The sequence below is a fragment of the Chenopodium album genome, chromosome 1, assembly GCF_948465745.1.
Source record: "Chenopodium album chromosome 1, dcCheAlbu1.1, whole genome shotgun sequence".
Classification (NCBI taxonomy): Eukaryota; Viridiplantae; Streptophyta; class Magnoliopsida; order Caryophyllales; family Amaranthaceae; genus Chenopodium; species Chenopodium album.
The window spans coordinates 62,641,970-62,664,813 of NC_137834.1; the positions used below are offsets into that span (position 1 = coordinate 62,641,970).

Here is a 22,844-nt window from a genome sequence, read left to right on the forward strand (position 1 = left end):
GCTAAGATTATAAGGCCAGTGTATAGTAAAATTTGTTGTTTACAAAAGCTAAATTCATAATATAGTAACTTTGCAGCATACATAAATATGCCAAACCTGTTATAAAAGCAATCCCAAAGCTGAAAAATCAGCAACCTGCTCCTTGATTACTATACTTTCCATAGTTTTATATCTAAAGAATTTTTACTTTATTTCTCCATATATATACTATAACTCTTACCACTATAATCATCACCAATTCATAACTAACATACCGAAAAAACTAAGTGATACATACATACGCGAATACAACCATGGATGCTATCGAGAGAGAGTGGTACAGAAGACGAGCATCTAGCATTACACCGGTGGCACATTTCTTTGGAATTTTGTCTATTATCTTGTTGTTAGTTTGGCTGTTGCATTATCGTGGCGGTCTTGGTCTTGATTCCGATAATCCATACCGTATTCTCAATGTTAGATGCTGATTTCTTATAATATGGATTTTAGCTTAGTTTGTTAATGAATTCATTATCGTTTGACTAAGTACGATGACTATTATATTTTTGTGCAGGTTCATATTTTTCTCATGTTCTTTGGTTTCATATTCTTTGCTGGTCAAGGTAATTACGCCACCCTCAGCACCTCCTCAGCTCCCGATGTCTTAATTTAATTAGACTTGATCAAAGTGAGGGTCGGGTCGGGTCAGAGATAAAAAAAAAAAAATCAACCCATTTCTCAGGTCGGGTCAAGATTTGGGCCAGATATCACATGTCCAGACTCCCCAAAATGGCTGAAGTAAGTGGGTTTTTTCAGGCCGATCCAAAAAAATAACTAAGAATACATAAAAGCGTATGTCCAAGCTGCCCAAAAAATAAAAAATTTCGGCCGATAAAATCCGCCCAAAACACACATGCCTAGTTTTAATCTATTAAATACGAATAATACAAGTACAACGATAGAGTATCATAAACCTATCCTGGACTACTAGCAATTGGACTAGGGAATGCAATTTGCATTATAATTAAGGGCACAATTGAAGGGATAACTTTAAGTACAATAATAAGCCATAGTTAGTTTTAATGGCCCTAAAGTTGATATTATTATTATTATATATGAGCCCCAGGTTGTAGAGCAATATATAGCAAGTCATATATTTGTGGTTTTTCATATTTAATCCTAAAATTTTGTTGCATGTATAAATAATTTGGGTAGCCATGATGGTGTACAAGAGCATAAATGCAGAAGCACGGATGCAAAAGTTGACACACATGTTAATGCACGTAATAGCGATTACACTGGGAATTATTGGCGTATATGCTGCCTTTAAGTACCATTACAAGGCAAACGTTACCAACATGTACAGCTTGCATTCTTGGATAGGTCTCGGAACCTTCATTGTTTACGGAATCCAGGTAAAAAAAATCTAAACTCCATCCATGATGTTTGCATTATTACTATTGGATTCGTCTCGAATTCAGACTTGTTACAATCCAATTATTGTACAATTGTAGTGGTTCTTCGGGTTTGTCACATTTTGGTTACCAAGGCCAGGCGCTACAAGAGCAAGGTTAGCACCGTGGCATGTGTGCTTCGGGAGAGCATTGCTGTACTTCGCAATATGCACAGCTGAAACAGGGCTTATGCAATTGTTTACTATCCTTAAATTGGCAAGCAGCAGTGAAGGTCGATTGATCAACTTTACCGGCCTCGCGATTCTGATCTTTGGCATTAGCGTTGATCTAGTTATCGCCTTATCTCACTATTACTGAGATGTTTTATTCTTGTGAATTTCTGGTGTTCTAAGATTGTAGTATATATATATTTTTTTTTTCTGGGTTGTGCATACAAACATATTCATATTATTGAAGTGATGAAAGTGTAACTTATTCTTTGAGTTTGTTGGATTGTTAGTTGGACGAGTTTATGTTATGATATGTGCATTTTGCATTTGCGATGCACACATAAAATCATTTATTTGTTTATATTAAATAAGAGATTATTGTGTGTGTTTTTTTTTTAACACAAAAGGAAGCAAATATATTACTTGGGCAAAGCCCTAATAATTACATCAGAACAACCATAGAGATGTTGATTGCAAAATGCACTCTATGATTCCAAAAGTAACCATAGTATCTTAAAACTGAAAATAAAATATTGTTTATAGACAAAGCAGAAGATAAACTAAATAAACTGGAGGAACTAAGCAGTGGGAGCATCCTGCAGAGCTCTCAGATCCTCTTCGAAAGCAGCAACTGCACTGGTAGGGCAAGCATAATGAGGAGTATGGCCCAAACTCATTGACATAGCATATTTAAATTAGCCAAATAGTGAGCTACAGAATTAAGCTCCCTGGGGATAGCGCTAAACACAATTACCATGTTCTTGTTGTTCAGGGCTCTAGCTACATCAATGATGAGAGCAGATAATTCATGATTCATATTATCCCCTTCTCTGTTGAGCAAGCTTTTTATCTCTTGAGCATCAGTCTCCACTTCCAAGTACTTCAAAGGCAGCCTGTGCAAAGTTAAGCCCTTCCCTTAGAGCATACAGCTCTGCACCTAAAGCACTGGGGGCATTGTACTTGCTTGAGTAACCAAAATACCATTCACCCTGAGCATTCCTGAAAACTCCTCCTCCACCACCTTTATCAGAAGACAACCAAGCTCCATCAATGTTAAGCTTCATCCATCCAGATTGTGGAGGCTTCCAGATTATTGTGTGTGTTATTTCAATTAAAAATTGATATATATTTCTCATTCCAGTTGAAATGTTGAATAATAAGTAGCTTGACTTTGTTGTGCATGGAGTAAGTATAAAGTATTCTTCTTACCTTAAGTTGTAAGATTGGGATCCAATAATATTGTACTATTGGATGGACGTACTACAGGTCTAGAGCACTACACTTTACAAGGAAGTTGGCAAATATTGGTCATGCTCAAAGACTTAAAAAGGGATTACTTCTTATTTAGGCTGGATCCTAATTTATTTTATTCTTAATTTTTATTTAGATCTATAAGCTTAAATTATTTCAAATTATATAAGATAAGAGAATACTTCCTCTAATTTTTTACACTTATAACACGAAATCGAGACAAATCTATCAAGTTATTAAATAATTATAGCTTTTCTCAACAATAAATTATCAAAAACGGCTGAAGTGATGGAATACATAATGGTGTGTGATCCAAAGTGTTGCAAGTAAAAAAAAAAAACAAGGATGGTTTCAAAACAAATTAAAAGAAACAAGATAAGGGTTAATAAGTTTACATCAAATTAATATAGGAATTGATAAGTTGAGATAATATAAAATGAGGGCAAATGATAATATTTGAAGTTCATCCATCCCAAACATGACCAAAAGTAAAGGAAGCTAAAAAAATTTAGCCTAATCCTATTTTGTATTGAAAAACAAGGGGCACGTGGCCACCTAGTAACTTAATAAAGTATGCTTAAGATGCATGAATGATATTGATGGAGTTTAGCACGGTCTTTTCGTCATTACCTTAGAAGTGTTAGAACCATCTTCATGGCTAAAACTAGAGTGGAGATTTTACCATATCAATTTGGCAAAAACAAAAGGAAGTAGGTGAAGAAGCTATGTATTTGCCTTGTTCGCCCAAAAGTTAGGCATTATTCTTTTCCATTTCAACTACTATCCCATTCCTTCGTTTTATTCACTTGTAACACATTAATTCTTGCATTATTCATATGTTCTATTTTCACTTCTCTTAATGATTTACTCCCTTAGGCCTAATCTCAATCACTTTTAAAGATTTATTACCCTCATCGCTTAATTTTTTTAAAAAAGGCCTAAATTATGATTGTTTTAGACCTAAATCATTAGTGAATATTCTCAAAGTAATGCATTGTCAAACATGCAGAGTCAAAATGAAAAGAACTTTTAGAAATGGAGATGCTAGAGCCAATTTTAACCTAAAAATTTATATTTGAAACTCGAGATCGTGAATCGAGCATATTCAAATAGGGTCTAGTTAGAAAATGGCTGTATAAAATCAGTGAGTCCATACAGATCAAACTTGAGAATAGATTGATGCATCACATTGGTTTAGTATCTTTGGATCAGATCAATCTTTGATAGTTCTACATATTAAAATCTAAAATAAATTAAATTTCCGCTTATATATGATTCCATTGTTAGCTTAAACAATACCAACAGAAGAAAGCAGACGGAACAATAAGAAACGGTAATAGAAACTGCAACTCTGATTTTGATCTGATTCCAAGAATATTAACAAACCTGAAAAACATCACACTAGCTGACTACAAATACAAGGGGCTCCAGCACATGAGCTAGAAGACTAATATCCCTATCTATACAACAAGCACACCACTGCCATTTGAAAATACTCTTGCCATAAGGTTAGTTACTTCGATATCCTTAACCCGAAAGTCTCAGCATGCGATACGGCGATAGCAGTCAACGTCAGAAGCATACCAAGTAAGGATGCCATAATTTCCACTCAATACAGAATAACTGGGATGCTGATTGCAATATTATAATCAATCACCAAATAAGATATATAAAGAATAAGAAAAGGACACATTGGAGCAGAACTGTCCAGTTTCACTCCTAAAGAGCTCCTAAAGCTGTTCTTGCTAGCTGTTATTGAGTGCTGCGTGTTAAACCACCTCGTCCAGCAGCCCTGCACAAATTACAATTGGTGGTTCAAAAGTTAGACTTGCATAGACAAGGTCACCGCATAATGTTGCCATCATGACTCATGACAACCAATCTGCTTCAAGCATTAGAACTCCACATGTTCCTTGTTAACTTTATGAAATGATCTCGATGCAATAAATACAAGTCTAACCTTAATCTAATCTTCACATACTTCATTTTTTTCAGAAAACATTTAAATTATTATAGTGATTTATGCCAAGGAAAAATATAGTTAAGTGGGATCATGCTAGATTTACCTCAATGTATATTTTCAAAAATATCTTTTTCTATAGTGAAACCAAACAAAGGAATCAGTATTTTGGGAAGACTATGCCGTTGGAATAAGCTGAAAATAGATATAAGGATCTACAAATACATGGAATTCCCCAGTTTGATAATGTTGAGACGGCCAAAGTGGACAATATTTAGCTTTTTTACCTCTCTGACTATACACCTAATTTAAACCCAACCTTTTCAACTCTCACTAAACATAACTGTGACATTCACAGAAGATTCTTATTGTTTGCCCAAAAGTTTCAAAGCTCCTTAGGAAACATGTGAAATGTCTCTATATGAAGGAACACAAAACATTTTGTTCTTTGCTAAATGTTAAGGGTCAATTGTCTTTTTTTTTTTTTTTTTTTTTTTATTGGAATGTCAGTCATCTTCTCTGTTGTTAGTTATCATCCATTTTCGTAGCTGTTTTGTTAGGGAGGAAATGCAAGAAAAAATTTGATAATATACCATTTTGCAGCTCTTACATAAGGGGAAATTATAAGAAAACTGGGAAAAGCAACAATGAATAAGTGAATGACCCTATGTATTTAAAAAAGCAAATAACCAAATATGTAACTAGTACGAATAGTGTGACTATGGAAGGGTTAAACGAGGGAGAGGGAGACCGAAAAGGACTTGGTTTGAAGGAGTTAGGAAGGATATGAAGTATATACTCAAAATACTCCATGCGTGCAGAAATTTGTGTATCAAATGTGGAAGATTGCACTTGGTAAGAGATGGAGAAGGCAGTCACTAGAGTTTAAGAAAATGACTTAACTATAGGAGAACAGGTGAGGCCACGGAACACTTAGTGAATGGAGGGAAGGGACTATGATAACCTTTACTCAGCAAAGGTATAATATTTTCAAGTAACGTACTAATGTTTCCTTGATATCTCTGTTTTTTGGAGCAAGTTTCGTCTTCAATGAGTAAGATTAACTTACCTACAGAATACTTCTAGAAGTTGTTGGTTTCTGCTCCAGAAAGCCTAAGGCTAATAATAACTAAGAGTAAAGGTAAATGAAAGTTTACAACGATTTATTATAAAATTAGTGTAAGAACCAGCAATCAACTTTAAATGGGTAATATACTTTTGCAAAAAAGTAAGAGTTAGAAACATAGGGAAAAACGACAGTAAATAAGGGCATAACTGTACAAGAGTGCACAATGATTTTTAGACACTCAGATGTTAAGCCCTACTTGGAACACAGCAATATTTTAACACTGCTTCATATGTCAAACAAACAACTTGCACTATTCTAAGGTTGTTTGATAGCATTAGCAATTAACACTAAACAGATTGGGCAACACCTTAGATAGATCCTATCAAAGATTTTAGAATTATCAATTAAGGTCTTGTCTGACAGATCCTCTTCAACATAACAAAACAGATTAAAAGATGGATGAGTAATGTGCAACTTACTAAGAATATTTAATTATTTACAAATTTACCTACTGAGGCTGATAAGCTAAGTAACAAAGTCTGATGAAATTTCATGTGAAAAATTGGTGTCAACATGCATATTAAATATGCTACCTTCCATACACCCTTAGCCAAACACCCCTTAAGTACAATAAGTTTATGGTTTTCCACAGTCTTACTGAATCAGAAGGGTGAGAAAGTAATTAAAGGAAGGTTTGGAAAAACTAAGTAGCAAGGATATGACAAAACGGACAAGTGAACAGATTTATATCTGTTCCCATCACCAAATTTCTTAGACCTGTACAGTGCAAGCAGGTGATTATTTAGCTGGGTTATTCATAGTAATCCTAAACAAATACTCAGTGAAGCAGTAGCATATGGTTTATAAAATAATCAAAAAGAGCTTAACGCCTAAACCACTGCATAAGTTCCAAGAAACAAATTATGCGGAATTCTAGATGGAGAACATGTCAATCAAGCGCTCCGTATAAAGTCCCACATATATGTACTTCATTTCATGTTATACTAGACCAGACGTTATGCAGAATAGAGACTTGCTCCGTAAAACATAGTAAATTGATAGAATGGAGCCTATTATCAAAGTGTTCTAATTTTTGGCATTGTAGTCCTAACATAACCTAACTATTTGTATTTTACAAATTGATAGAATGGAGCCTATTACCAAAGTGCTCTAATTTTTAGTGATCCCTAAGAAAAAACATGTTTTCATTCTATTGTAGAAAAGAATAAGGTCAGCCGATCAGGTAAATTTTTTCTGTTCCATTTAGAATAGGCCAATCTTTATCCATTAGAGTAACGAAAAATTGTAACATGCCTGACCAACTATAGAAGTTTAAAACACTGACCTTCCAGCGAGTAACTGGGAGCTAGCCATGGGACCCTTGGAACTACCAAAGCGCTTAGCTCTGTTCTCTTGCTCCTTTTCTAAGCGCATGGCAGCAACCTCCTTCTCCATAGCAGCTACTTCTCTTCGCATCTTTTTGGCCTCAACTTCCATAGCCTTTGTCAATGTCTCTACTTTCTTTGCTAGCATCTATAAAAAAACACAAACCTTTTACCAACAAGAAAAGAGATAATAAATTGAAAGATAAAGAATGATGTAGCAAGCGATAAATACCAACCTCAATGGCATCATCCTTGTCCTTAAGGCTTTGATCTTTTTCAAGACCAGCCTTCCTCAGAGCAACGACTTCCTTTTGTAACAAATCATATAATACACCTGGGACACTATCTTCCTTAGCAGCTGTCGGTACTTCACTTGGCTTTTCATCAGAATTTTCCTGGGAAGTACTTTGAGGCTCACAATCCTTTGATACTTCAGAAGATTGGTTGGCAGCATAGTTTGAGCTACTTCCATTTAACAAGATTTTACCCCTGTCTAATGACCTTGTACCACCATCGAATGATTTTGAGACCCCCTTTGCATGTCTTAACATCATACTAGCACTTGAAGTTAAAGAAGATCTTGATTGAAGACTCGGCGATCTCTTGGGTAAAAACCCATTAGCTTTGGACATGACATCTGCTCCTCCAAGGGATTGACGACGCCCATTACTTACACTTCTTCCCTCAGGTGTAGATCGGTTACTATTAGTTGAAACTCCCCTCAGGTTCTCTTCTAACACCTTGAGGCGTAGCTGAAACTTTTCCTGCAGAGTGCAGAGAGAAGTTTTACCTTTAACTAGGCAGGATACAACAGATATCAAAGCACCTTTTTGCAAAGAGGTTATCTTACTTTCAACTGGGCTTCAGATTTTGCTGCTCGCTCTGATATAGCAAGTTTATCCCGAAGCTGCTGCATTTCTCCCTGAAATGATATTTTATAAGGATTACACTGACTATGTAAAAGTTAACAGCAATTTTCTTCTCTCCTTTTTTCTTTATTGTGTGAGCGCATACATGTGCACATGAACTAACTTGATAAAGAGCAAATGAACCAAGTACAGTCAGCCTTAGGTAGTTAAGCGTTTAACAGATACAAGAAATACCTGTAAACATCGCCGCTCTTCAAGCCACTGCTTAACAGGCATCACCTTATCATTTGAATCTTTCCATTCATTGGCTACAACTGTGGCCACCCTGTTAGCAGTTACTTTCGCACGAGCTAGCTCCCTGTCCAGGGTTTTTCTTTCTTCCTGCAGATCAGAAGAAAGCAGAGACTCTAGGTTCAGAAAAGTCTCTTCTCACAACAAAGGCATTTTTATGCCTTGTCACAGAATAAATAAAATGAATAAATATATACTTCCTCCGTTTTTTTAATATTGCACCACTTGCCTTTTAAGGTGTTTCACAAAAATTGCACCATATCCATTTTAGGTAAAGAGATATTTGTGTTCACACTACAAACACCTAATATACCCTTGCTTTTCAACACTTACTTTTTATTTTGTATATACAATCACACGGGCAATTTTATATTTCTACCTTACTCTCTCATCATTTTTTCCACTACCAAAAAACTTGTGACAAACCTTTATGGTGCAATAATAAAATAACGGAGGAAGTATAATATTTAGTATCATCCAGTGGACAATTCAAAAACAATAAACGTACACTCATTTCTTGCATTTTTCTCTGGTAATCCCTCACTGCATTAGCAGCTGCACCACCAGCAAGAACAGCTTCCTCTAGTTCCCGTACTGTTTGGGTTAGCTTTTCTACTTCTGAAACCTTCTGTCGATGCATTTTGTCCAAAATCTTATTTTCTTCCTGCCAAACACACGCATTTTACATATAAATTTTATCTACTTATAACTCACTGAATACAGACTCGGAGACTCCATAGAGTGAAAAGGCCATCACGATGAATAATAAAAAAGCAATTTATCACAAAAAAATACCTGACATATTTCTATCTGTTTCATCAATTCTTGATTTTTGTTCTGAAGATCATCTACCATTGAAGCTTTAGCAAGGGCCGACTGAATTGTCCTCTCAGCTTCCAATAAAGCAGCTTCTTTTGATTTGGTAAGACGATCTAAAGCTTTGTTGTCATCCTGCAGCTTCCCAATCTGCAAAAATAGATGAACTTTTCAATAAATCCTTGAATGAAAACTGCAGTAAATCATCAAAAATTGATGGAAGGCCCGAGCTAGTTACCTCCTGTCGAGCAATTTTAAGCTCAGCTTCTAAAGGTGCAAGAATGGCTTCAATTGGAGGCATGTCATCATCCTTTTGAGCAGCGTGGACTCTTCTAAGGGTAGCTTCTGCCGCAAATTGAGCCGCCATAGATGCCTTCTTCTCTTCATTGATTTTCTTAATTTCTAGATTCTGAAAGCAACTGTTATTTAGATGGATGTAAACACAGATTTACATGACATACCAATAGGACAACAGATATTAATACATTACCTTGCTTTCTAAAGAATTTTCTGTAAGTTTAAGTTTTTCATCCACCTTCGTCAGTTCATCAGTGAGCTATTTCTCAGGGAAACACAGACAACAGAGTCAGTTTTGAAACAACAAAGGACTACGTAGAAAAGTAAGAAGACAATCAGAGACGTTATCCTTCAGAGTACCCAAATGAAGTAATTAAACAAACAAGGTTCAACAAGAAAACACGTTACACGGCTACATTCTCTATTCATCGATTTTCTGAAACAGCTTATTATTCATCCTGATGTGGCTTTTAAATTCTCCTAAAATCGGTAGAAACCAATACTGTTTTAAGTTACCCATACTTCTACCCAGAACAAAAGGTAATTCTTCTTCCCCAGCTGTAGAGTATGATGTGTCTTCAAGTCGTTACAGTCAATGTCAATTACTAATCTGAGAGCATCAAAGCGACAGAACCTCATGAGTAGACCAACCTTGAAATCAGTTCTAGAAACCTCTCAAACATATAAGAGGCATCATAATATTAGTATCCATTTTCCTTGAATCTATGGTCCTGAACCACATAACCCTTTATCGCTATAGGTATAGACAAGACGGATTGCTTTGCGGTTTTTTCCAAAGCATCCTCTAGTATAATTCACATACAGATATCTATCACCTGCCAGGCTCACACCACAAAACCATATCTCAGGCATTAACATCGATCTACCACTCCAAGCTTTGACGAATCGACGGTCAACATAATAACTCCATGTTGAACTATCCATTCATTACCGTAGAGCACAAACCGTAATCCCTCTAGTAATCCCACAACACTGTCCTTTTCCGGGTCCTCGAGGCTAATCTCAGAAAACCTTTGATGAGTCACTCAAGTCTCAAATTTCCACCCATTTTCACATAATAATACCATTTTATCAAGACAATGCAGCAAGTTTTACAGTATATAATTTTCCCAACTCCGAATTTCTCGCAAAAAATACCCAATTAACATTTTAGCAATGAGATCTCACAAAATCCTCTACACAAAAATCGGACAGAATTTACCAAACATAGCATATTTCAAATATAGAAGAAAATCCACAAGTGTAATCAAATTTTCAATTTAATTAATAAAGTAAAATAAATAAATAAAAATTAATTAACCTCTTCAACAGCTTTCTCCCTAAGGCGTTCAGACAACCTCAATGCTCTGATCTCAGCTTGTGCTTCAGCAAGTTCCCGCTCTTTATCTGCAAATCCAAAAAAAAAAAAAAAAAAAAAAAAAAACCAAAAACCCGAAATTCCAAATCAAAATAAAATCTAAGAGAACAAAGTAAAAGATCAAATTCGAAATCGAAATCAGCATTATGACCTCTGACTTCATTCTCAAGCCGATTTAGCTCCACTTTAACCGGATCCGACCCATGAAGAAGATTCAAGAACTCATCGGCATCAAGACTCGGACGTCGAGAAGGGCGTCGACGGGAAGAACTTTTGCCTTCTTTAAACGATCCAGACACCGCAAGAGGCGGCGGAGGAGTTGGGTTTGTCGGTGACAATGTATGAATAGTTGAAGTAGTTGTTGTTGGTAAAATTTCAGTACTATTTTCAGAAGAAGCCATTGAAATACTAAGCTCTTCATCACCCAGATGATGATGTTCAGCCATTGCTGTGAAATGGGGAAGAAAACCCCCTTAAAAAAAAAAAAACTAAATTTTTTTGTTTTTGAAGATCAAAATGAAAAACCCACAAAAATTCTTCCTTTATTTTTCTGTTTTTGTTTCTCTCTCTGCAATGTGGCAGAGGAAGAGGATTGAAATGGAGGTATTTCAAATCTGGGTTTTTGTTTTTTGGGTTTTTTTCATTTTTATTTATTTATTACTTTTAATTTAATTATTTAATGGGGTTTGATTTTGATTTTGATTTTGTTTTTTTAGAATAGACAGTAATTACAGTAAGGAAGAGTTAAGCAGAGAGAGAGTGAGAGAGAGAGTAAGTGAGGAGAGAGAAAGAGAGGGAATTAATTAAGCTGGGACGCTTTGCTGTTAAGCAGACATGACCCAGTGATTGTGAGAGAGATCACATTTCTGTGTTTCTGTGTGTATTACATTACCATTGAATTTGTTACTGATTTATTTTTCGTTAAGTTGCTAATTAGATCTACCAAGTGAGGTTCCAAACTAATACTCTCTTCGTTTTAATTAACAAGTATGTTATCATGCATATTGTTTAGGGTAAAAATACCCTAAATATGTGGACCAATGAGAGGAGGCCACGTGTCTAGTTCAAGATGGCCCACGTGGTTTAATATCCTCTTGACACATGGCCCCCTTGGATACATCCCTGAAATGGCGGCCTTCAAGGGCCCAAATTCCAAGAAACGTCGTAAAACGGCGCAGCCCACTAAAATCTAGGTCAAGTGACCTAGATTGGGGCACATTCTCCAATGACCCTATAAATAGGGAGATATTTCCCCATTTTGGGGACACATTCAATCATTTATTACACCCACATTCTCTCTCATCAGAGAAACACCTGAGCTTGGAATCCAAACAGATCCCCACCTAAATTTCCGCATTCTTTATTCCCTTTCAAGTTACTAACTTGATCGTCGGAGGTGGAGCTCCAACCACCCGGAGTCTCCGTTGTTTTGCAGGTACAACTCAGCCGGACCAGACTTCGTGACGTAACTCTCCCGAGGGACAAAAACACCCAAAACACATATCTCTAAAAAAAACGACAAAAAAAATTAATACTCATATATGCCCATGCAGCTATGCTAATGTACGGGTTATAACTAATGATAGAAGTATACTCCGTGTATAGTATTCAGTTGATCAAAAAATAGTGGACATCAAAACTCCCTAAGCCAAATAAAAATAAAATAAAGAAAAAATTGCTCATAGTGTTGTAAAATAAAGGAATATAAGAGAGATTGGGAGAGAATCGATCAGTATATTTCTATTCCATTAATTTCTATTCCATTAATGGGGTATATACGTAGTATATATATATATATGGTTTGCTTGAATAAGAATTTAAACTCTACATCTATGTAGAATATTCTAGAATGATACAAGAAATATAATAAGCATCCACACAATATTCCATAAACTCCCCCTTGGATGTCCATTATCGAAGATTGTACCTCGTTAAAACCTTACTACGAAAAACCCTATGGGATAAAAACATAGTAAAGGAAAAAGAGTACATCATTTTTCGTAATACGCTTGCATTGGTGCCTCATTAAAAACCTTACCATGAAAACCCCATGTGGCATAAAACCATGGTCAAGGAAAAAAAAGTGCGGCGCGTATTTCCTCCCCTGATGAATACATAACATATTAACGTAAAATCTTCCAGTGCAATAAATCCGACGCGATATGGTTGGGTAACTTCTTCCATGTAGCAGAACAACACTTTTTGATGATTGATTCTTTCAAATTGAACTTGAATCTTCAAATCTTCACATGGACTTATTGAGCCATCTTCATTTCTTCATACTTGTGGAAAAATACAAGTGTTAACCACTATTTCATTCGGTAGCTTTGTTTTGAATTATCAGAACAATTAGATGTATGCCTTCTTTTGAAGGTCATATATACTACAAAATGATGATCAATAATTGATCACATTGTCCAAACATAATTTCATGGTAACACTTGATATTATATATACTTGATATTATATATATATATATATATATATATATATATATATATATATATATATATATATATATAATAGGAACCAAGTCCTATAATAGGAACTAGGAACTCATCGTGATCGTTGATTGCTCTTAATCCGACGACTTGTGTTTCACCCGCCTTTTTCAATTTCATTAAGGGCGTTTTGGTAATTTTGCCAGTTGAATGACCTTTCACCTGTTCTTTTCGCAGCTCATTTGTTTCTCTCTCCTCTCTTGCACTTTCTCTCTCTACTCTCAAATCTCTCCTCTTTTGCATTCTCAAATCGGGATTTTTCTTTGCTGATCAATTTTTTCGCTGTGAATCTTTGATTTTCGTCATTTTTTAAGGCAATTATTTTTTATTTATTATAATTTTGTGATTTTGTGAATTCTTGAAGTTGTTTTTCGATCTTTGTTGATACTGTGACTAAATCTGGACAAGTAAGTTGTTTGTTTTGTGTTTTTTCTTTCTTTTTTATTCGATTAGGGTTTATGCTTTGTAGTTTTGATTGATTCAAGTTTATTGAAATTCCTGCGACCAAAAGTGATAAACATTTTGATTATTAGATTGCTGAAGAATCATGTTGAATGATGATATAAAGGAGGAGTTAGATCTTAGCTATCCTAAAGCGTTGCCGACATCGTATAAAGTAATTATTTGAATTTACGATTTATTTAACTATTTTAAATTGGTTGATTCAATTGTTTTGATTAGGATTTTTGCTTGAAATGTATAGTACTACTATGTTGTTGTTGTGATTTTCCTGGGTGTATCCTAAGAATTTGTATAATACTACTATGTTGTTGTTGTAGTTTCCCACAATTTACAATTTATTCAATTATTTTGTTTGATATTTGAGTTATTTTCGTTAAATCTTTAAGTGAATTTCAAGAATTGATTATGTTAAAAAAAAAACTCTTTGGATTCCTGCACATCTTCTGAGTTTTATTATTTAGTTTTGTGAAATTCATGGAGGAATTTTATTATTTAGTTTTATTTACTTTTGAGTTAGTCTTATTTACTTTTGAGTTAATGGTAGTTACTTTTGAGTTGATGTTAGGGACTGAGTTTGGTATATAATTGTGTGCATGGATTATTTAGTAGTAGACTACACTTTTAATATGGAGCAGGTGACTTCCAACCTACAAAGGCAGCAGACCTTTGCCTAGTGCATGTTTCCTCTTACACTGATAGCCACACACACACACACACACACACACACATCAAAAACAACCCAAAATTCAGTGTGTTGCTTGCACTGCTATTTTAATCTTGAAAACTGATTTGAGTAGATAACTTTGTTCTTCTTGGCTAACACCATCTAAATGCTGACCTAGAGCTGACACTATTGTCATGTCACAACGGATTGCACTTGTCAGATATGTGGGGCTTCGTGTGAATCTTTCATTCATGCCTTGTTCCAATGACTTGGGTTTGATCTGTGTTCTGACTTGGGTTGCTTGGTTTTGTAGGGATGAGCCCAGGACCCTGTGACTAGTCCTGTAAGTCTAGCAATTAATTATACCAAGCTACTGCATGATTATAACGAGTACTCTATGGAAATTGTCGATTCCTGCCATTTAAAACTTTGGTCACTCTAATTTTGATGTTGGTTATGTCTTTGCTGCATTATTAACCTTAGAGATGTTGAGGCTGATATATAGTTAATTTTAAGCATTTCTTTATTATGTTATCAGTTGTCATGAAGAACTCCTTGTGATTGAACTTCTTGTTATTTTCTTGATTGTGTTATTAGTTGTCATTTATTCCCATTTTCTATTTTGAGGGTAACAACATGATTAATAGGTCTAACAACCTTGACTGGTACAAAGGACATACCCTTCATGAGGATCTTAACCTGATTAATGAGCCATATCAAAGAGGTAATCATAGTTTATTTACTTTATGTATAGTTTTTCTTACTCTTAACTCAAAACCATTTACTTTGACCTCTTATACTACTTATTTGGTTGTTTTTGTTAATGGTAGAATAGATTATAATTTGGCTCCTTTTATGTGTGATAAAAGTCAATGACTCAGGATATTTTATGCTCATTATTGGTTGTGCATTATATGGTTGACCTATTATCAGTAATGGAAGTTTGCATCTTTTCCTACAAATGCTAGAATTTACCGCCTACTTGATCTATTATGAAGTTGAAGTTTAGAGGATGCACTACATGAAGTTCAGTTATAGAGTTGTTTGTTTAATTGGTTGCCGAATATATTGGGCTCTAAAACAAACGCATATATGGGGCAGTGAGACTCATAACTTGGACATGCTTATGTTGTGGGAGCAACAGCTCTAAGATTTGTTTTCCTTTCATGATTTACTTGCTCTACATCCCTTTTTTGAGGATGTTTCTACTGTGGTCATCTTCAATATGACCACCACTATACTTAATTTTCATTGGATGTTTTTTTAATTTTTTTTTAACCTTAGTCAAACACTATTTTTGGAATTTCCCCTTTTTAAGTCTTTTTTTAATTTTCCTAAATATAATTACTGATTTTCCAATTATTCAATTTATAATTTTCGAAAATAATTTATTAAAATTAGTATTTATTTTTAATAAAAAAAAGATTATATTTAATAAAAACAAAAATTGTTCATCAATGTTCATCAATGTTCTTGATGTTCATAATTGTTCTTCAACTTTGTTCAACAGTCGACGAATTTCCCTATTAATTAAGATCTACAATCGCGCGCGTAATACCAGTTTTGCGTCATGTTCATCGACAATCTTCACAATCTTCAACGTCCTTCAACAAAAATCGAATTTGCAAAGTACGAGGTTATAAAACAAATTGGCACAGACTTAGGATTCTTGAAAAATAGATTTTAGCAGTATAATATCAATCAACGGTGGCAAAAACATCAAATTTTTGTATTCTATGTAAAAGAATTTGAGGTAAATAGGTAATTTATGTTCTGTAAAATAATCTGATAAGAAACGTCTGATTTTTTTTCGATACGCTGTTTGATCGGAAAAAAAAGGAGACAGAATTACAAGTCGTGTTTGTGTGTAAGGGATTTACCCACTTACATATAGGACATTACATATGATAGACAATTTAAATGATAAAAGGTTAAGACCATATGGTATATTGGACATTACTTAATGTATGAAAGTACTTTACAACCTCTGCAAAATAGTTGTTAGACATGTTCAAAAATTTAAATGAATCTATTTTTATGATTAAATAAATAAAAAAAAAATAATTATGGAATCAATATCTTTAGGATATCTTTTAATATTAGAAATATTATTTAAAAACAATTCAATCACCAATTATAATAAGGATAGTTTCCTAATATCTTATCTTATTGTTATTGTGTAGAATATTTTACAATAAGTATAATTTTCAAATTTCAAAATGATTGTATTATAATATTTTCTAAATATATTACGCTGCTCATCATCATCGTTCTTCACGGAAAATTGTATACGGTCGCTGAATATTGTATTCAAACTTCGATTTGAACACCAACCATGGTTAATAAGAAAGCAGATGTAAGTGTACTCAAAACATATTTCTTTACATGTTTTTGTAACATAATTTAATTAATAAATTGTGTAATTCATATTCGATTTTCAACATTAATTGCATACGAAATCCAATTGCACATATGTTTATATATAGGGTTTATGCATTTGAAGTATGTTGTACAAATTAATATCATATATATAGGGTTTTTTCTTGAATCATGACGATAACCTTTGTTGTCATGAGTATGTATTTGAACGATTTGTAATTTCTTGGGATATTAGTAGCTTAAATTTAAAATATTCTTGCTTTTTTCTTGTAGAAAGATAAGAAAATGATAAAAGACATTCACACCAAAGTGTCAAAAATGGAGGTATCATTGGCTGCACTAATTACCAATGTTGCTAGTATAACCAAAAGTTTATCCAATAATATCTCCAAGGTTCCAGAATCAATTGGTACCATTGCGAATCAACCACTTGTAAATCGCTCAAAGTCTCCTTTCCTAAGCCCCAATGGTGAGTTGATTGTTAGTTCACAAGTCTCAACCACTAAGCGAAAGCTCAATGTGGATAACACTCTAGATGTGGATAACACTCTAGATGTGGGTAACACTTTAGAGGTGGAAAAGACTCTAGATGAGGAACACAATGCCGACGAAGAAGAAGAACAAGTTAAAAGCCTCGATATTGATTCATTCAGCATTCGCAATATCCGTTTCACTGAGCCTCAATTTCCTCCGGGTCTTGAAACGCTAAAGGACCTTATGGAGAAGGAGGAAACACTGAAGGACACAAAAGAAAAAGAGAAGGCGAAAAGCCCTGACAACAAAGTGAAAACTCCAAAGGCAAAAGCAACACCAAAGACTCCTAATGAAAAAGAAAGTGACATGATTTCCTCAGATTCAAATTCAGAGAGGAGGCCGCATAGGAGGCCAAGGACAAGAGCAATAAGTCAATTAATAGATAACTCTGTGATTGTAGCACAGGTAATCACTCATTCCTTTATTGGTCATAACATTTAATAAATATAATATTGATTTGTGGTAAACATTCATTAATATTATGGTCATTACATTTAATAAAGGATTCACCGTCCTCAAAGCCAGACAAAGGAAATAAAAGCAAATCAAAAGAACAACTGAAAAAGGTAATAGAGATGAATTATTCATCACAACAATTAAATTTGTGTACTGAGTATTGCTAACGGTGTATTGTAGCAACACATGCATGATCATGAAAAAACATCGACGTGTTATTTCGAGACGGAAAACCAAACTCTTGGTGAATTGGTAATCACATTTCCATTATGTTTTTTATTTTACTATTCTACTCTATGTGATTAGCAAGTTACATCGTAGAAACAATTATATGCAGGCCCAATTATCAAAATCAAAGAGGCAGAAGAAATGCACTACGAATGCAATTACCGGAGAGGTGATGTTGTATTAAATAAATTGTTTATATATCAATGTCTAAACTCAATATTGGTGAAAGCCTAAGTACTTTATTACCCTATGTCTCTATGGTTATAGCAATGACTAAACACAGTACTGGTTAAAACCTATGTTCTTTGTTATTTAAATTACTACGCATAAAACGCAGGAACCAAGTAATAAGGTTAAAGTACAAAGCTGTGATGACAATGGTGATGTGAAACGTTTTCAAGATCAGCATTCTCCAACTCCCCTATTTCTTGAATATGTATCACAATTAACATCCTTGGAGAAAAATATATGTATCATGGTTCACAAAGAACGGTATTCTGAAGAATTCTATTGTGCCAAAAATAAACCAATTATCAGGTTGACCGTTGGTGAATCTTGGTCTTTGTATCCAGATAGATTTATATCTAATCAGGTATGCTATATCGTAATCTTCCAACCAATTTTAGTTTATTGTAAATAGACATGTTAACCTATATTAAATGACATTTGTTTTTTTTTATTTATTTATTTTCTTCAAATGCAGCTGATAAATGTGTACTTATATGATATGGTAATGGGATTAAATGACCCAACTAAGCTCATATTGCCGGCAATATTTCAGGTATTTACAATACTTGATACTACACATGTCCAAACATGCCAATTGATTATGATTTATAACAATACTTTATTTACATGCTTCGCCCAGACTATAGTAATGAGATCAGATGAACGGTTCCCGCATATGATAAATCAATCGACTCTTAATTACTGTCACAAAGTGTTTGAACCCTTTATACCGTGTGGAGATCTAAACAAGATTGAACAGGTTTGAGCTATGTATGTTTTGTCTAACTTTTCATATGTGTTTAATGATATGTTTGTAATAAAATGATGTATGTTCATCAGATATTCATCCCAGTTACGGAATTAGGCGCACCTAATTGGTTCCTTCTGGTCTATAATGTCTTTGATAAAAAGGTGCACATTGTCGATCCGCAACAGTGTACTAACAGCCGATTCGTTCTTTCTATGGATGTGGTAACTACCTGACTTGGTGTTAGCCTTATAAACATTTGTTGTGTGATTATAATTAATTTTTGAAACTGTGAATAGATGAAATATGCTAGCATTGCTATGCGGAGAAATCCATTGGGTCGATTTTTCAAAGACTATATTGTTATTTCACATGAACTTGTAGATGTTCATCATAAGCAACCACACGGGTATATCTATTTAACACTATAACCATTAACCTATATATGAACCTGTTTAATTTATATTGCTAATTTTAATTGTTTTCTATCTCTCTTCAGCCGTGATTGTGGAATGTATATCTTGAACTACATCGAGTGTGGTGATATCAATGCCATGAAGGACATTACCTATACAGTATAATTTAAACTTTATTAGTTGTGACATTATTACTATTGTATAATCGCAGTAATTGTTACTCACTCCCTTCTTACTTTTGTTATTGAACAAACAATTGAAATGCGTGTTGAACGTTTAAAGTACCTGGCAAAGCTTCTTATTAGCGAGCATAATAATGATGACAACATCAAGAGGTTCTGCGGTGATAATTCCGTTTGAGCGGTGCTACTTATCTTGTTAGTTACAATAGCATTTAATTATATTGTTTAGTCTACGAACATGTTTGCATTTTGGGCAGGACATAAGTCAAATTTTTATTGTAACAAGATCATTCTTCAATAATCAATGAGTTATATATATATATATATATATATATATATATATATATATATATATATATATATTATTTTTCTTTTTTGGTACCAATTTCATATCACTTTAGATTAGGACATTAGCAAATATTGTTTACATTAATATGTATTGCCTTACATATAATAAAACACAATCCTAAAACTAAATTCATAGGTAATGTCCTATCTTAATTGAAGACAATACCAAATCATATAGGCATTGTCCAATTATATTCAACGATAATACCATATTTGGAAAAACAATAGGCAATGTCCCAGTGCCATGTGTTACCAATACACAAGACAATACCAAAACAAAACAGTAGTAAAAGCCTAATTTTTATAAATAATTGTTTCTTTCAAAAAAATAAAAAATAAAAGAGTTTAAAAAAATAAAAGATTTTAAAAAATAAAAGAGTTGACAAGTAGGCAATGTCCTACGTTACTTAAAGACAGTACCATAGTTTTAAAAATAGAAGAGTTTTAAAAAACAAATAAACAAACACTAGTGAAGACCTGCAATTTGTTTTTTTTGTTTTATTTTTTAAGAATACCACAATTACATTATATAAAAAAAATTTAAAAAAAAAAAGCGGGGCCTGTTTTTTATTTTTTAAACTGTAAAAAATTAACATATATACATTCTAATTTACAAACTTAGGCAATTTCCTTAAAATACAACAGACAATACCAAAATAACATGTAAAACAAAGAAAGAGTTGTGCTTACTTATTTATTTTTAGTCCCTTTGGTCAACATTTTTAGGCCATTTTGTTTTTTTGATATAAATTAATCAAAGGTACTATAACCAAAAATATTAACAATAAATTTAAACCATAAAAATATATACTGTTTCTACAAATATAATATTACTACTTACTGGTTATATTTGCCAAATATAAACCTTGTCCAAATAAAAAACATAAACTTGTCCAAACAAACCATAATTAAAATCAGCAATATTCAATATGTTATGTTAAAGCCAATCTAAATCAGAAACTTCAAGTAGGAGAGTCACCACGGCCATCACCACCTTGATCGGCTGCATTATCACCAATATCTTCACCATGCTTAACAACAAAACCTCCAACATTTTCAGCAACCTGTGTGGTAGTAGCAGGGACAGTAGGATCAGCAACCTGTGTGGTGGTAACAGGGATAGCAGGATCTGCAACCTGTGTGGTGATAGCAGAGACAGCGTGTTCACCACCATGCTCACCCTCAGCTCCATTGTCACTGTCCTCCGCTTCATTAGCTTTGATATCTTTAAATGTGGCAGCGTCTTCATGAACAACCTCTTTCTCCTTGGTATCTTTTTCGTGAACGTCCCCAAAATCGATCTTCTTAGCTATTTCAGGACCACTGCCCACAACATCTTCGATTTCTTCTGGTGTTTTTACAGCGGGGACATCAACATCACTTTTTGGAAGAACTTTCTCAGCGTCATCATGTGTGGGGAAATTTGTTGTTTCTGGTAGAATTTCCTCTACAACATGCGGCGGCTCCTAAACATTGTGAATGTATTGAGTTTCAATTGAAGATGAAAGGCGTGCAATAACAAGGTTCAATTCAAATCTTCGCCTTTGGCCTCGTCTTTATCAGTATCCACACTTGCATCCTGGGCTTCTTCAGTCACTGGTTCAGTTTTTTTGTTGTTACTTTCCTTCCGCTTTACCTTTGAATCAACTACAGGGGCCACAACAACATTCTCCTTCTTCCCCTTTTGGTTTCTCTCAGAAACATCCTTTGTCTTTTCCACATTTCTTTTTTTACCCTTGTTTTTTTTCTTTGGCACTTCCTCCACTTCTTCTTCCTCCACTACGTCTTCCTCCTCTACTACTTCAGCTTCCATGACTGCTCTCTGAGAAGGGAGGACAATATTCATAAGGTTACACAATGAGAAATTTAAAACATGTCAAAACAATCTGGCATCACACCATTAACACAAATTTGTATTGACAAACATGTTAATAGGTTAATACACTCCCAGATATGTGCCATTCCATAACACAATTTTATAGCATAAACTTACGAATAAATAATAAATATTATAATATTGATCATTACCTCCCTCAAGCGTTTCTTCCCCCTTTTTTTTTTCCTTTGTCCTCACTATCAGAATGATCGTCACCAACGTCTTCATCGTCCTCATAGTCACTGTAATCTTCCTCTTGGTCAATTTTTCCTTTACCCTTTCTTTGCTTTTTTGTCCTCGCTTCATCAACATCGCTGTCATTGTCCCCATGTATGTCTGCCAAAAAGCTGCCCATCAACCTCCACATCTGGTTCATGGCAGCACCCCATCTACCAATCTTATCTTGAATGAGGTCAAATGCTTTCTCGACGGTCTGGATATGGTCTGGTGGATACTTTCCGACTATTTGAGCCTTTTCCTTGTCAATAACCCCCATCAACTACAACAAAAACATAGTCATTTTATTGTAATTAATAAAAAGATGAATAATTACACATTGTTTTTAAAAAAAGGGCGCTTACTTTATTGGTTATGTATCCATCTTTTAACCCGTTGATCAAATAGTGCAAATTCTTCATCTTTGCATCAGTCCAGTCCCTAATCCTAGGCAAGTCAAACTTCCATATGCTGTACAGCCCATCCCGAGGAGAATACTCACAGAATATTGCCTGCATATGGAACACCAAACAATTTAAGGAATTTTGTCCTGTAATAAGTATATGTAATGACACAATAACTAATTTGTTATAACATACATACCAAAATTAGCAATAAACACTACAATGGTAAAGCATCCTCAGGTGATCACACACATAACAAGTGGTCATTACATACATTACACTA

At 34.2% G+C, this 22,844-nt stretch overlaps 2 protein-coding genes and 2 long non-coding RNA genes across 4 annotated transcripts; 3 read left to right on the forward strand and 1 right to left on the reverse strand.

Moving 5' to 3' along the window:
• Positions 1-212: 212 nt before the first annotated feature.
• Positions 213-1,979, forward strand: LOC145594590 (putative transmembrane ascorbate ferrireductase 3). Its single transcript, XM_081650948.1, has 4 exons — positions 213-455; positions 554-602; positions 1,195-1,394; positions 1,494-1,979. Exons 1-4 carry the CDS (start codon positions 294-296, stop codon positions 1,749-1,751), a joined length of 669 nt encoding a protein of 222 aa, XP_081507074.1. The 5' UTR covers positions 213-293; the 3' UTR covers positions 1,752-1,979.
• Positions 1,980-4,098: 2,119 nt separating this feature from the next.
• Positions 4,099-11,644, reverse strand: LOC145556935 (microtubule-associated protein 70-2-like). The gene is made up of 11 exons (XM_081618483.1): positions 11,071-11,644; positions 10,863-10,948; positions 9,735-9,800; positions 9,483-9,653; positions 9,224-9,394; positions 8,937-9,092; positions 8,372-8,518; positions 8,119-8,190; positions 7,505-8,032; positions 7,229-7,416; positions 4,099-4,646 (listed from the first exon to the last, which is right to left on the reverse strand). The coding sequence occupies exons 1-11, from the start codon at positions 11,363-11,365 to the stop codon at positions 4,607-4,609; spliced, it is 1,920 nt and encodes a 639-aa protein (XP_081474609.1). The 5' UTR covers positions 11,366-11,644; the 3' UTR covers positions 4,099-4,606.
• A 1,962-nt stretch (positions 11,645-13,606) lies between these two features.
• LOC145594684 (uncharacterized) lies at positions 13,607-14,871 on the forward strand. The gene is made up of 3 exons (XR_014102863.1): positions 13,607-13,827; positions 13,954-14,036; positions 14,860-14,871. It is a non-coding gene; the product is annotated as an uncharacterized LOC145594684 (long non-coding RNA).
• A 3,985-nt stretch (positions 14,872-18,856) lies between these two features.
• On the forward strand, positions 18,857-19,511 carry LOC145594750 (uncharacterized). Its single transcript, XR_014102870.1, has 3 exons — positions 18,857-18,924; positions 19,012-19,131; positions 19,212-19,511. It is a non-coding gene; the product is annotated as an uncharacterized LOC145594750 (long non-coding RNA).
• Positions 19,512-22,844: the final 3,333 nt, after the last annotated feature.